The sequence below is a fragment of the Oryctolagus cuniculus genome, chromosome 5, assembly GCF_051225735.1.
Source record: "Oryctolagus cuniculus isolate XC-2025 breed Fujian yellow rabbit chromosome 5, ASM5122573v1, whole genome shotgun sequence".
Taxonomy (NCBI): domain Eukaryota; kingdom Metazoa; phylum Chordata; class Mammalia; order Lagomorpha; family Leporidae; genus Oryctolagus; species Oryctolagus cuniculus.
The window spans coordinates 130,154,146-130,168,935 of NC_142871.1; the positions used below are offsets into that span (position 1 = coordinate 130,154,146).

The 14,790-nt window shown below is 50.8% G+C and overlaps 1 protein-coding gene across 6 annotated transcripts in view; it reads left to right on the plus strand.

Moving 5' to 3' along the window:
- Positions 1-14,790, plus strand: part of KIF6 (kinesin family member 6) — a 440,562-nt gene that overhangs the window by 354,266 nt on the left and 71,506 nt on the right. For all 6 annotated transcript variants that reach the window (XM_070074112.2, XM_051854771.3, XM_008262871.5 and 3 more), the window contains one exon: positions 6,371-6,426. In XM_070074112.2, the coding sequence (XP_069930213.2) occupies positions 6,371-6,426 (56 nt within the window). The remainder of the gene's footprint in view (positions 1-6,370; positions 6,427-14,790) is intronic.

Consider the following 14,790-nt stretch of genomic DNA (forward strand, 5'->3'; position numbering starts at 1 on the left):
GACCTGCCCAGGGCCTGGAGAAGCCCCTCCAGCCGGCAGGACAGGGAAGGAGTACGAGTGAGAGGCTCTCGGGAACCCAGTGGCCTGTCGAGGGCCTGTAGCTTCCTGCAGCCGCTGCCCATGCTCCCTAGTGAGCTGCCCTGGGGCAGAGCCAGGTGCCGGCTTCCACGGCAGCTGCCCCAGTGATGACGGAGAGACGCACCCGACACACACCCTGCGCAGGACGTCAGGCTCAGCTGCTCCGGGAAGTGACGTGGGACTCCTCCTCACCCGCCCCTTCCTCTCCGTTCCCACGGCAGCCAGGCCGCGGCCGCTTGAGCGCTGGCTCCGGAGGGTGCCTCCTGGACCTCCGGTTTGCTGTGGATGGTTACTGCTGCCAGCACGCAGCCCACCTGGCAGACATCGCACGCCGCTACCAGGCAGCGGTCACAACGCACACAGGCAAAACACACTTGGCGCGCATGTCCTCGCCACACCAGCCCAGCCTGGGAGGCATGTCATCCTCCACTTAGAGGTGAGGGAGCTGAGCCCCACCAGCGAGAGGGGGAGCTGACTCCCAGTCCAGTGCGCTCCCCCCACACGCTCGCCTTTGCACACACGCTTGCTCGTGCTCATCTCCTTTTGTTCTGTGAATATCTGTGCAACGCTTCCTGGGAGCGAACCCCTGTGCTAAGCCCCAGGGGTGTAAGCAGGAATTAAACAGACAGGGTCACTGCCCTCTTGGAGCTTACAATATATTCTGTAAGCTTTTCTTTTTTCATTATTTTATTTTGTTTAAGGAATACAACTTCATGCATCTAATATATACAAATTCGGGAACATGACGATTCTTCCTACCTATACTCCCACCTTTCTTCCTCCTCCCTCTTCCTTCCCCATTCTTATTTTTCACAAAGATCAATTTTTAGTTAATTTTTATATGCATAAGATTAACCCTATCCTAAGTAGAGAGTCCACCAGTTAGTTTGAAGAAAAAAAATAAAGAAAAGAACGAAACCAACCAACCAAATTGTTCCTCAACAGTCAAGGCAAGTGCTGGTCACGTAGCTGAGAGACAGACAGACAGAGCTCCCTTCCTCTGGCTCACTCCCAAACGCCCACGACAACCAAGGGTGGGCCTGGGGCCAAAGCTGACAGCCATGGACTCCTCCAGGTTTCCCACCACCTGGAGAGTAAGAACCCGACGACTTGAGCCATCGCTGCCGCCTCCCAGGGTCCACAGTGGTGAGATGTTGGAGTGAGGAGCCAGAATTGGGGATTAAACCCAGGTGCCCTAATGTGGTACGTGGGCACATTAACTGCAAGGCCAAATGCCCGACACAGAGCTTACGCTATGGGAAGGGAGACAAACAAGTGGACATGCAGTTCTTGTACAGTAAGCTCTCTCCTGTGACAGCTGTGGAGCCCCGGGAAGCTCCCAGTGTGGACTCGCCCAGTCCTAGAGAGCCATCTAGAGAGACAGTCATCGTGGTGAAAGTGGAGGGAGCAGGTAGTAACCAGCCAGATGTGGGTAGAGAGGCTCCAGGAGCAGGAAGCAGCCCCACAGTGACAGGGAACGGAAAGCCATGCAGGCCAGCCTGGAAAGAGGATGCTGGAGGAGATGGGAGGAGCCAGAGCACGGAACCTCTTCTGTGCCATGAAAGGCATGTGGGCACCAGAGAGCCCCTGAGGAGTCCTCAGCAGGGGGCTGATCAAGGAGCACCACTCAGGGCCTACCCTGATGACAGGCATGGGGAACTACCCTGCAGGCAGGTAGCGGGAATGCACAGGAGGAGCCAGCAGTGGTCGCTGAGACGGTGGGGGGTGAGGAAGAAGCCCAAGGAAAGGCCCTGATAGATAGGAGACTGTGGAGTGGCTGGGATCCCAGGATCGTGTGGGAGGGCTGACAGGGAGAGGGGCAGAGAGTGGTGTGCGAGTGACTGGCATGGGCCCTGGGTGCATGCCGGGACCACACATGGGAAGGGAGGCAGCAGGAGGAACAAGGGGCTTCCAAGGGCAGTGATGAGGTCTTCACGAAACAGTGAGTTTTCTCTGCTGGGAACCCAAGGGACCGCTGGGCCAGGGATTAAACAAGGCAGGGCTGAGATGGAGATGTAGGAGGTGTCCCCAAAGAAGACACTGGCATGAATGGAATGACAAGGGAGAGCAGGTTGTGTGAGCAGAGGGCCTGGGACAAAGTCCTGGAGACACTGACATCCAGGAAAGATGACCAAGGAGAGAGGTGGTGCCTTGGGAGCTGGTGATGGAGAGGCTTCCCCTGGGTCCCACGGCACCTGCTTGGTGCGCTGCTGGATGAGAGATGGGGGGCCTGGGTGTCACAGAAGCCAGGCTCATGGAAGAACAGCCAGGGCCCTGCCTTCCTTCTCCCCTCCAAGCCCAGCCCAGATTTTTCTGCCAGGTGAACCCAGCCGCCTGCAGCATCTGCACTGGCACCATACTCCCCAGAGCAGCTAGCTGCACCGAGACAGGAAGACTTTGGCAGGGCAGAGAGCCCTTCAGTGGTTCACTGGTGGTCCTGGCTGAGCCACAGGGCCCTCCTCCTGCCCCTCCTCCACACCTCCTCAGCAGACAGCAGAGGCTTAGCATGTCCTGCCCCAGAAAAGTCAGAACCGGGGTAGCCACCCTGCACCCAGGTTGGCTCTTTGAGAAGTCAGGAGCCAGGAAGCTCCTCCTAGGTGAGGAGAACTTTAGGGGCAGGATGAAGCAGAGGGAGCAGAGTGGGAGGGAGACGGGACCGGGGGGAGGATGGGGAGCCGGGGAGCTGTGCGGGTGCAGGGTGGGCCACGAAGAACAGACAGGACTGATAGGACCACCTTCTTCCCACCTGTTTCCTAGCCTCCGCCTTTTCCTCCTCATCACTCCCATCTCACTCTACACCTTCCCTCTCTCCTCTCCTGGGTGTCTCAGAGTTCCCCTTGATGACCAGGAACACATGTGGGTGAGGTGAGTGGCGACAGCTTGCCAATGGTGTCACGAAGAGGCACCACCCTCAGACCACGCCTCCCCAGTGGCAAAGCGCATTTTAGCTCTGTGCTGGGCTGCAAGGGCCGGTGGCACAGGTCGCGGCTGCCCTGCAGTTTGTGTCAGCTCTGCTACAGGGCGGCCCTCTGGAGATGGTTGGCCGCAGCCCCCAACAGCGCCCTCCAGCACCCCCTGGACGCACGTGGACACTGCCAACGCTGGGGCGCTCCCTGCCAGGATGCCAGAGTGCCTCTGGGCAGCGCTGCAGTGGAAACTGCCTCTTCTGCTCATAGCGCCTTCCCTCTTCCATCCGCACACTTGTTTTGACTTCTAGCAGTTCTGCAGCCTTGCTTTCGTGTTCTCCTAAGTCCAAAGAGTCGAGAGCTTCCTGAACCCTACGGAACAGAAAATAGGAGGAGTCACTGAACTGTGCGTGACTGTGGAATCCTGTTGAATCCTAGGGACTGGGGGTAGACACAGCGGTGGTCTAACCGCCACGGTCCCTGCCATGGCGGAACAGAGCAGGCAGGCAACGCTCAGCTGCCGGGTGCTGGGCCACACCTCAGATCGTGCCCGCCCAGCAGCCAAGACCAGCAGGGGCCCACAGTGCCCAGCACAGCACCGACATTAAATGTGAATGTTTGTTGAGCAGAATTAAATTGGAATTGCATCAAAGGGAACTACACGTCTCTGCAGAAGGTGATGGGAAAGGACACACAGAGTCTACCGTGAACCTGACCATCCTTCATAAGGAAGCCTGGGTGGCTTCCCAAAAACCTAGCGTCGAGAAGGAGTTGTGTCCCCTTCTCTGGAAACTTCCCTTCTGCAGGCCCAGGCCCAGCAGACAGATTCGGAAAACAGCGATGATGTAACTCACATTTCTTTTCCATCCAGCGCTGAGCCGCTGGGCACGGTGGCCTTTGCTTGAGCTGCTCCCCGGCCTGAAATGCCCTCCTCCCTCCACTTCCTCTTAGAAAATTGTGGACCTAGGGGCTGGCGATGTGGCATAGCAGGTAATGCTGCTGCCTGCAGTGCTGGCATCCCATATGGGCACTAGTTCTAGTCCCGGCTACTCCACGTCTGACCCAGCTCGCTGCTATGGCCTGGGAAAGCAGTAGAAGATGGCCCAAAGCCTTGGGCCCCTGCACCCGTGTGGGAGACCCGGAAGAAGCTCCTGGCTCCTGGCTATATCTGGGATTTGCTGGGATGCAGTAAGATGGATAGGAATGGATGGAGCGAGGGTGGAAAGTGAAATAATTGGACAGTTAATGAAATGGGAAGGAGGGTTTGTGAGGGCTCCTTCAACTATTCTATTTTGTGTCTATTTTGAAATTTCCCTAAGAAAATGCTTCCTAAAAACTCCTGTGCATCCACAAAACACAGGCCAATCCCACCGTGCACATGGAGCTGGCCCGGCTGCTCCCCGCTCTTGGGCCGGCCCCTCCCTTGTCACGGCTAATGTTCCCCAAGAGAGCACAGTGGCTCCCTGTAGCACCTTTTTTTCCAGTGGCTTTCGATGGCCTCTTTCATTTCATGTCAGAAAGGAGAGAGAAGGAAAGCAGCTAACATTTCCAAGGGCCCACTGCGTGGGAGGGGCCGTGCCACGTGCTCCTCGCGCAGGCTGTGTCCTGCACCGCTTCCCCGGCGCAAGCCTGGATTCATAAATACGAGTTAGGAAATACGAAGGACTCATTAGTCACACATCAGCACGACCTTCTGCTGTGCTGGTAGGCGGACATCACAGATAAACGTTCCCCGTGACACAGGGGACGACGCAAATTGCCAAGTGGAAAAAAAAAAATCAGAGCACAAAATACAGTATGACCTCAAGCCCATAAAAACTGGCCAGAAGAAAGACTAGACGAAAATGCATATCCAAATATGCTTATTTCTTGGTAGAGGATTTATTAGAGGTTTTTTTTCTTGTTAAATTTTCAAAATCTGGCATGATAATCATGAGAGAAGTTCAAGAAGTTCATGGAAATGAGATTAAAAGATAAGTTTATTTTGGTGCAAAAAATGTTTGAAATCATTGCATAATTTTTATTATAATATGCAGTTTCCAATGAATTCTTTCAATAAAAAAATAATCTCTTTATTTGAAAGATGGAAAAGGGAAGAGAGATGCAGAGAGAGAAAGACAGAGAAAATGAGTTCCCATCCACTGATTCACTTCTCAGATGTGCATAAAAATCAAGGCCAGCCCTAGGATTGAAACCAGGAACTCAATTCAGACCTCCCACAAGGGTGGCAGGAACCCAATTACTTGGGCCATCACCACAACGCCCCAGGGCCTACTTTAGCAGGAAGCTGGAGTCAGGAGCCAATGCCAGGAATTGAACCCACGTACTCCAATGTAGAACACAGACATCTTTTTTTTTTTAAGATTTATTAATTTTTTATTTATTTGAAAGAGTCCCAGAGAAAGAGATGGGGAGAGAAAGAGATCTTCCATCCACTGATTCACTCCCCAGGTGGCCACAACAGCCAGAGCTGAGCCAGGTCAAACCCAGGAGCTTCTTCTGGGTCTCCCACATGGATGGCAGGCACCCACACACTTGAGCCATCCTCAGCTGTCTCTCCCAGGCCATTTGCAGGGAGCTGGATCAGAAGTGGAGCAGCAGGGACACTTATCAGCTCCCATATGGGATGCTGGCATCTCAGGCAGTGGCTTTACCTACTGTGCCACAGCACCCGCCCAAGACACAGGCATCTTAACCAGTGTTTTAGATGCAAGGCTAAACGCCCCACCCCGTACCCGGCCCTGTGAACTTTCTGAAGACCCCGTCATGTAACAAAAGACGGTAAGCTTTTTCTATAAAGGGTCAGAAGTAAATATTTTCAGCTTTGTGGGCCATGCGGTCTCTGTCACATCTACTCGGCTCTGCCGCTATAGCACCAAAGTGGCCGTAGATCATCCATAAATGAGTGGGTGTGGCTGTGTTCCAGTAAAACTTTATTTACAGAAACAGGCAGTGGGCTGGATTTGCCTCATGACTAGCCATCGTTCTCCAACTTCTGATATATTACTTTATAATCAGAAAAACGCATTATTTAAGGATGTATTCTTTGGCCGAAACTGTAAGATCTTGGCACCGTGATTGATAGATCACAGTACAGAAGTCAGACAGCCGTGTTTTACTCCAGTACCCTTGCATCGTAAAACAAGAGAAATGCAAAAGCAGAAACTAGAGGATATGAGAAAGAAAAGTCTGTGCCTTCTTGTTAATGCAAATTTTATCTCCCTTGTTAAGCCTACTGTATTTCACTTATTAAGGTTTTCTCAAATGCCTTCTCAGAAAGTTTTATAATATTTTAGAAACCTTAGCAATCTATTATTTTTAAAAAAAAAAAGTATGATAGGCAGAAAAAGTAAAATTTTCAGTGCTTTTTTGTTTTTTTCCTCCAGGTTTTCTGAAGCAAAGGCCCTGGGAGAAAGCATCAATGAAGCAAGACGTAAAATTGGTAAGCATCCGGAATTCTGGGAGTCTCTTTTCGCTGGTGAAAATCAGGTCAGGATGTGGTCCCACATCACCCTGAAGCCCGGTTTCAGCAGGGCCCCTGGCCAAGGACGCTGCTGTGAGTCCCTTCCGTGGAAGTCTGTCACTCTCCCCCCACCCATCAGGAGAAGCACTTTGTTTGGTCTAAAACTTGAACTTTCCATCCCTCACGCAGGCCTGAGCTCTGGCGTCCCAATGAGAAAGCTTTGCTTTTTCTGGTGTGTGGCAGTGATAGCTCAGCTGGTGACCACCGCAGTCACGCAGGGATGGCATTTCACGTTTCCAAGGGAGGTGAAACACTTTCACATCTCCCGAAGCTCAGACTCGGCGGTCTGGAGCACAGGTGTGCATGGTGCAACGGCTTCGTAAAGCCAGGGGAAGGATGAGAGGCAGACCAGCCACTGCGCGTTCCTGGGGCACAGGCGGCCGAGCCCGGCCCTCTAGCTGAGCAAGCCTGGGAAGCTGAGGGGAAGCAAGAGGCAAATGCAATTTAAAAACTCTTGCCTCAAACCTTTTTCAAAGCAAGAGGAAGATGTCTGTTCATCCTAAGCTGGAAAACACAACAGAGACCCATCTGCAGGCTTGCAGCAGCCTCGCTTCTGAGTTCAGGAGGGCAGCTGGCTCCCTGGGCCCGTCTTTTCCCTTTTCTTCCCCCACACAAGTGAGGACAGGACAGGATCCACTGTGAGTGTTCCCTTTGGCTTTTCCTACAGGATATGGACAGCCCCAGTGGCCTCAGGTCATCTCACAGGTCCCCTCGGTAGCCTGAGGCAGAAAAGGACTTGGGGCAACCAGACCCTAAGACCTGTGCTGCCCCTCCAGGAGAATCCTTGTGCCTTGGGGATTCTTAACCTAAGGTCCAGAGTCTTGGATGGAGGGAAACCCTCCTGTATTTTCAATAACCTCTCAGTAAGATGTAGGACCACCTTTAGTGACGCGTGTCGGCAGCAGGGCCCAGGAGAACTGCCAGCACCCACCACCCATGCAAACCACAGACTTTTCCAAAGATGTATGTATGCATGTATGTGTCTATGTATTTATTTATTTGTTTGCAAGTCAGAGTTACAGAGAGGGAGGGAGAGACAGAGATAGAGAGAGCTCTTCCATCATCCCCAGTTCACTCCCCAGACAGGGAGTGGGTCAGACCAAAGCCAGGAGCTGGGAACTTGTTCCTGGTCTCCCAGGTGTATGCAGGGACCCAAGCACTTGGGCCATCTTCTGCTGCTTTCCCAGGAACATTAGCAGAGAGGGGGATCAGAAGTGGAGCAGCCAGGACTCAAACCAACACCCATATGGGATGCCAGCAATGCAAGCAGCGGCTTTACCTGCTACACCACTGTGCCGGTCCCAACAAAAGATGTTTTTTGTGTCCCACCACACTGTGCAAACAGTATAAAATGTCTTTTATGCTCATTAGTCCTTCAAAATTACAATAGATCACCATTAGATCTTGTCATTTTATGTACATCTATAAAAGTACATAGACTTTTTGTATCACAAAAAAATTTTAAATTTCAATAACTATTTCAATAGAATTGGTTTCTCCTAAATTGATTTCCCCCTTGGACAGGTAAGAGAGAAAGACTGTTTTATAAATTGCTCTTCCAAAAACAATCAGATAAAGTTTTCCTCTTGAAATCTAACACTGTTCACCAAAATGAAATGGTTCCAACATTCGTGAGATGACTGATGATGGAAGGTACCAATTCCCACACGAGCAGGCTTACCTCTCCACTCTGACTACCACGGGTCATTGCCATGAGTAAGTATAAAGTACATAATTGTGGTGCGGTAATGGATGCTGGGAGAATCCACTTTATCCCATTCTCAAGGCTAAGCAAGTTGGAGGCCACCCTGCAGCTGCGCAGATTGTGCGCTACCCAAGAGCCAGGGGACACAGGAGTGAGGGCTGTGCTTGGCCTGCCCAGAGAGGGCGTCCATTTGTAATTCACACACATGGGCTCTAGATCCACAAAAGGCCTAGGCAAGTAAACTTCTGCTTTTTCCAGAAACTAGCAAGTAGAATCGACCCCAGTGCTGAGATTCAAGCTTCCATTGCTACCAGGAAAGTGGCCAGCTCAGTGGTGCTAACAAAGCCCACAGTTCACTCTTTCCTTTATGCAAGTCGAGGGCTAAGACCCATCTGCTAGGCACCCACCTTTCGCACTGAGTTTGTAATCCGGGGAGCCCAGGCGAGTGGTCACTGAGACTCGACCCCATTGCTGGGTATAGCTCTCGTGGTGCTTGGCCAGAGGGAACGGCCTACCACCCCAAGCATCTCAGATACCAGCTACAGGCTCAGGAGGTATATGGTGGAACTGGTGCATGTTTAAAATCTCCCAGGCAACCACAAAGGAAACTGGTTTCAGAAAATTTATGACATTACTGGGTGCATTTTTCCCAGGGAAAAGTTAAATCAAGCAGAGGTTGCTGTCCGCCAGAAGTGGTCTGGTGAATCCAGGAGTCGGGAGGTGGGCTCAGGGCACAGCTGTATCATGATACACACAGGATGGTGACTCAGCTCCACTCCCAACCGTACCACTGGACCCTGCAGCAGGCTTGGGTTATTGGGGTGGGGGTGGGGTGGAAGAACATGTCATAGGCCTGCAGTACCTGGGACCTACAGATCTACCAGCCCAAGTGCTGAAAGTTCAGGTTGCTACTCTCAAGTCGTTGGCTTCGTCTCTGACATTGTAAGATGGAGCTGCCTCCTGAGTTTCATTCTCAAAAAGACCATCAGTTCAGTAGTGACACATAAGACCTGAAGCCTACGTGACCAAATCAGTCCATCAAAGCTTGCATATTATTTCCTCCTCTTAGGAGGAACCAACCCAAGTAGGTAGATAAACTCTTGCCATAAATTGTTTCCTTGTCCTTCTGTACACGCCACTTACATCAATCCTGATGTTGAAGGAAGCTGGAATCATAAATGGAAGTAATAACCAATTTAATCTTCCTGAAAAATAATAGGGTTCTTGTTTCTGCAGGAGGGCCATTTTTTATTGTATTTGCCTGTCGGATACACAAGAGCATTAACACTGCTTTTCACCACATGGGCTGTTCCGAACGTGTTCGTATACACCATCTATCACGTCTGTTAAAATGCCACTGGGACCAAACTGTGGGAAAAGCAGTAGACTGTTTCAGAAGCAGGGCATAAAGCAGGCGTTTTTCACATACAAGAATCCTGGCGCTAGTCTTCCTCCCTCGACCTTCTCCCACTGGCAGCATTGTCTTTGGCAACAAAGGACAATGAGTGGCTGTTCTCGGCCTAAGGCCCACTTCCAGACCGCTCCAGGAGCCAGCTGCTTTGGGGGCAGGTGAAAGCCTTTGACTGACACCTCCTGGCACCTCTTCATCCCTCCCCAGACGCCTGCAGGCCTAAATGAAAACTGTCATCACAGAGGGCTACACAGAGGGTTTTCACTAGTGAGCCACTCATGATCAGTTCAGCCATCAGAGGCAATACAGTAGAAGTAGCTGTTAATGAGAAGAACAAAACAAATACTAGAAAAGCCAGCAAAATGTGCTGAAAGTTCTCTTTCGCCTGCTTCACATTCAGAGAGGGACTCCAACCCATCATTTGAACAGCACCTTTTTTTTTTTTTTCATGTTTCTCTTGTACATTTGGGATTCAGCAAAATCATTTCTGAGCTTCGGGTCTTTGTCAATGAGATAAGTAGGACCATCTTTCATGCTTTGCACTTTTTGTGCATGTTCTATGCTTACATTCTGTGAAACATGGTCTTTTTGTTATTTTAGAGATCTTTTTTTTAAAATGGAATTTCAGGAAAGTGGCCTGGTAAATGGCCAAGCTGGAATTAAAATCTATTTCTGTCCAACTCCAAGGCTTCGAAAGCTCCACACTGTCTCCACAAATTCAGATTTACCTGCCTTTGACATTTCCCTCTGAATTTAAAATTTCACTCTTCGTCCGCTTTCCTCAATCTTTGGCCTCTGTCCTATGTGAGATGCACCCCCTAAAATGGCTCAAACTATACCCCCAGCTCAGGGGCCTGGAGGATAGCCCACTACCATAATTCAGGCTAGATTACACGGGGGCCCGCATGGGAGCAAGTGTGTCTCCAGCCCAGCCTGCCCTCACTCCCCATCCCATGAGCCCCGGCTCGGGCTCCATCTACCTGCAGGTTGGCACAACAGTGCCCTTGGGCTTGGAGCAGCTCTGGGTGGACTCGGTGCCCCAGCTGGATTCCCACTGTCGTCCTCGCTGTCGTTTAAAACAGGAGAACTGACAGTTGTATTTTCAGGCTCCCAAGCATTCCAGCTGAATAGGTTTCCTGATGCTTCAGAAAGCACAAGAGAATTCAAAACATAAACTTAAGCGGGGGTTGGTGGGAAGAGCAGCAGTGAAGTGTTCCTGCCTAAGCCCCAGAACCAGCACAAATAAGGACGCGAACAGTCCGATCAAGGGCTGGCACAGAGGTCAGCAAGCATGAGAAAATGAAAATGTGTCTCAAAAAAGGAAAAAAAAAAAAACAAAAAAACGCTCTATTCTCACAAGAAAGGCAAAGCCAAGGCCTCACCCCTGCTGCCCACCCGGTGCCAACCTTGCATCTCCCCAGTACCTTCTACCCTCGGCCAGAAGATGGGGCAGGGAGAACCAGCTCAAGTGAGGGCTGAGTTACAAAGTGCACTTCTGCTTTATTAAGTGATTCCCCACACACACACGTACTGGGAAGTATAGAGCACCGCTGGCTTCCAATGCAGGTCTCGCCCTCCCCGCCCCTTCCCTTCCTGCCCCCTCTCTCCATATCTCAGCGCCACTCAGCCAAGTTGTCCAACAGCCTCCCCCCATTTAGTGGCAACGTGCCCTGGAAGCTGCAAGTTTACATGATCTGTAGAATTCAGAATTCCGGTCAAAAGACTCTTTCCCAACAACCCAGGCAAAAGTCCCTGGCGGGTGGAATGATGGACCTGGCTTAAGTCATGTGCCTATTTCTGAACCCAACCGTACCGACTAGGGGAATGGAATGCTCGGCTGGCCGGGCCCAGACCATTTGTCTTGTCCTGCAGCCGGCACTCAGCCCGTCCACATCATGCAAGCAGAACAAGATTTTCAAGGAATCAAAGGAGTATCTTTCTGCACAGGAAAGAAATGCAAGTCGTACAGAAATCACGTTCACTACAGACTCAACAGAAGTTTATCTGTGGCCGTGAAGCGAGAGACGTCTGTAAAGGAATGTAGTTCCTATGAGAAAAGATAACAGCTCACCGTATTTACCCTGGGAAAAAAGGGAATGAATGGGAAACTTTAAAAACTGGTTTTAAGAACAGGCGCTTCAATGGGAAAAATATAAAGTGACATGCTAAAAAATAGCAAAGATCGTAGGAAAGTTAAGATATGGGAAGGCTTCTCAAAACCCTTGGCGATTGTAGAACTCTAACAAAACCAGTTCCAGCCCTAATAAAAATAATGATAGAAACAGAAAGATAATGAAATAACCGTAAATACACATGTTACATTTCGAATCCGGGGATGGATGGGCAAACACTTAGCGTACTGGTTAAGATGCCGGTCTACCTTATCAGAGAACCTGGGTTCAATTCCTGGCTCTGGCTCCTGACCCTGGGAGGCAGCAGTGATGACTGAGTATTGGGCTCTACCGCCCCCGGGGGAGACCTGGATTGCACCCCTGACTCTGGGTGCCGGTTTTGGCCTAGCCAACCCTAGCCATTGCGGGCATTAGGAGAGTGAGACAGTGGATAAAACCACTGACACTTCTCTCTCTCCCTCTCCCTCTCTCCCTCTCCCTCTCAAATAAATAAAGGTAATTCCTAACACAAAAGGAAACACAATATAAAGCATCAGATGTTTTTCCCCCAAAATGAGTCTCATGACAGAGGAGGGGGTAAGGGAAGGTTGGGGCTGCTTGGTTACGGACGTGTGAACCCCTGCGCAGGCGCGGGGCGGAGCAGCACTACCCGCCGCTTGGAGAGCGAGCACACGGCTGCACTGGACCGCCAGAGGAGAATGGCGAGAGGGCGCTGGGGCTCTGCGGCCTCCTAGGCCCAGCTGTGCTGACTTATCTGGTATTAAGCTGCTTTTATTTGGTGGCACAAAACTTATAACTTTTAGGGGAAAAAAATTAAGTGAACAGGTGGGATTGCTGTATTACATTGAAATCCTTTCCCTATTTACCAATTTCATATGAGCTAATTTCTGGTAAAGAAATACAGTGATGAGAGAGCCAGCTGTGTGTTAGCTGACATTATACAGAGGAAGCAATAAACTGTAATTCAGTTTTAAAGGCACTCAAAAAGGAAGAAACGACTCTCAATTGTATTGAAAATAGATTTGATAATGTGAAAGAACATTTTGCCCAGGAGCTAAGTAAATGGACAGGTGTCCCGGAAATCTTGAAAATCAGAAGATCCCTTCTACAATGATACAGGTGACACTGAATTTGCAGAATGTTCCAAGACATGCAGTTATATGAGTGACAGCCCATTACCAGTATGACTGATGTCCTCATGAAGTTGATTGACTGTTTTTGCTGTCATAGTCTGGAGATCAAAGAGCAAAATGCTTTGACACAAGCCAGAGGGCTGTGAAGTACAAGTCACACTAATGATTGTCGTGTATAAAGAAGGAAGCAGCGGTTTGCTTGGGAAGTCAGTAAGATAAGATGGATAGCTGCCTTCCCAGAGTGCTGACAGAGTAGGAGTGACCAAGGTCCAGGACCGGGCACTGGCTGGGAGGACTCAGAAAGCCTGGCCCACATCAATCACCATAAACCAGAGGAGCAATTTTACTTTCCCGTGGTGGATGTTCTTTCATACATAGGAGAAGATGTTAAAACACCGCCGGGGCTGGCGCTGTGGTGTAGCAGGTAAAGCCACTGCACCAGTGCCAGCATCCTATCTGGACACTGGTTCGAATCCCAGCTGCTACACTTCCAATCCAGCTCTCTGCTATGGCCTGGAAAAGCAGCAGAGGGTGGCTCAAGTCCTTGGGCCCCTGCATCCATGTGGAAGATCCGGAAGAAGCTCCTGGCTTCTGGCTTCGGTTTTGCCGTTGTGGCCATTTGGGGAGTGAACCAGCAGTTGGAAGACCTCTCTCTCTCTCTCTCTCTCTCTCTCTCTCTCTGCCTCTGTAACTCTGCCTCATCCCAGGGAACAAACTAGATCAGTTATTGAAAGACTGATAAATAGGCATCTCTGAGCACAAAGGAAATCCAATCAGAGAAGTAGAGAGTGCTGGGAGGGAGGTCCTGATGCAGCCTCTCGAGGCCTCCGTTGCCCAGGATGGAATATCTTCTGTAGCAGTTCCGCTCCTCTGTCTGCTCTCCATCTTTTTGGGTCCCTGCTCATTCGCCATCACCCACCTGATCATCTCCGCCAGCCCCCTTCAGTGCACAACACCCCTTTCTCCAGACAAGATGAAATTGAGCTGTCAGAGTTCTCCCTCCTAAATTCTCATTTTGTCCCATTACCGCCTCTCAAGATTGGACCCCAGGTCCCTGTGACCGGGGTCGTGGGTCACAGGGACAGTCATGTTCAGTTTGGCTCTTCCAATGTTCAGAAACAGAACCCCAGGGCAGCTTGCTCAGGCTGAGGGTATGAGAATCTCATCAAGATAGCCTAGGAAGGTCCGGGGCCCCTGCAAGCCAGAACCAGGATGTGGGCACCCATCAGGAAAAGGGGGAGCCCTGAAGCGCGGCCGTCTCTCTCCTGCCCCCTTGGAGCCTTTGCTCCCCCATGCATACTTGCTCTCACAGCTTGCAGCAGAATTGGTCGTTGGTCTGCTTGCTCATGGCTCTGGTCTGCCCGGCTCAACCTGGAATGCTCAGGCCTTGAGACTAACAAGCTGGTCACTGGCTTGTTCTTAGCTCAAAGACACAAGAAAAGAGAACGCGACTTGCGTGATAGGTGTCTCCCGGGCCTGGAGGCCAGCAGCTGCTGGAGAACAGGCCGGCTGTGGGTCCGGAACTCACTCACGGGCCAGGCAGCTTCGGCCAGGGAGGAAGAGAGCTCTTGGGTGTCAGAAATTGGCCACCCAGGCAACAAAGAAAGTGACAAGAAGAAAGAGGATACGCTCTCACATTAAAAAAAAAAAAAAAAAAAAGGTAGGTGGGCAGGCAGGCACAATGACTAGCTTCCAGTGCCTCTGGGGTTTCTCTCCCGACAGTGACTCAGTGAGGTGGCATCAGTTCCGGAATGCCCATGATCTTCAGGAAGTACATCACTGTTGCCCCCTCTCTTTTACCAACAGAAGCAGTGGCCAGTCCCTGTAAAATGGCAGCACTGTAGTTGACAAGGGTTTTATTTTATTAGTTTAACCTAGTCACATCCATTGATCTTCCCTTTT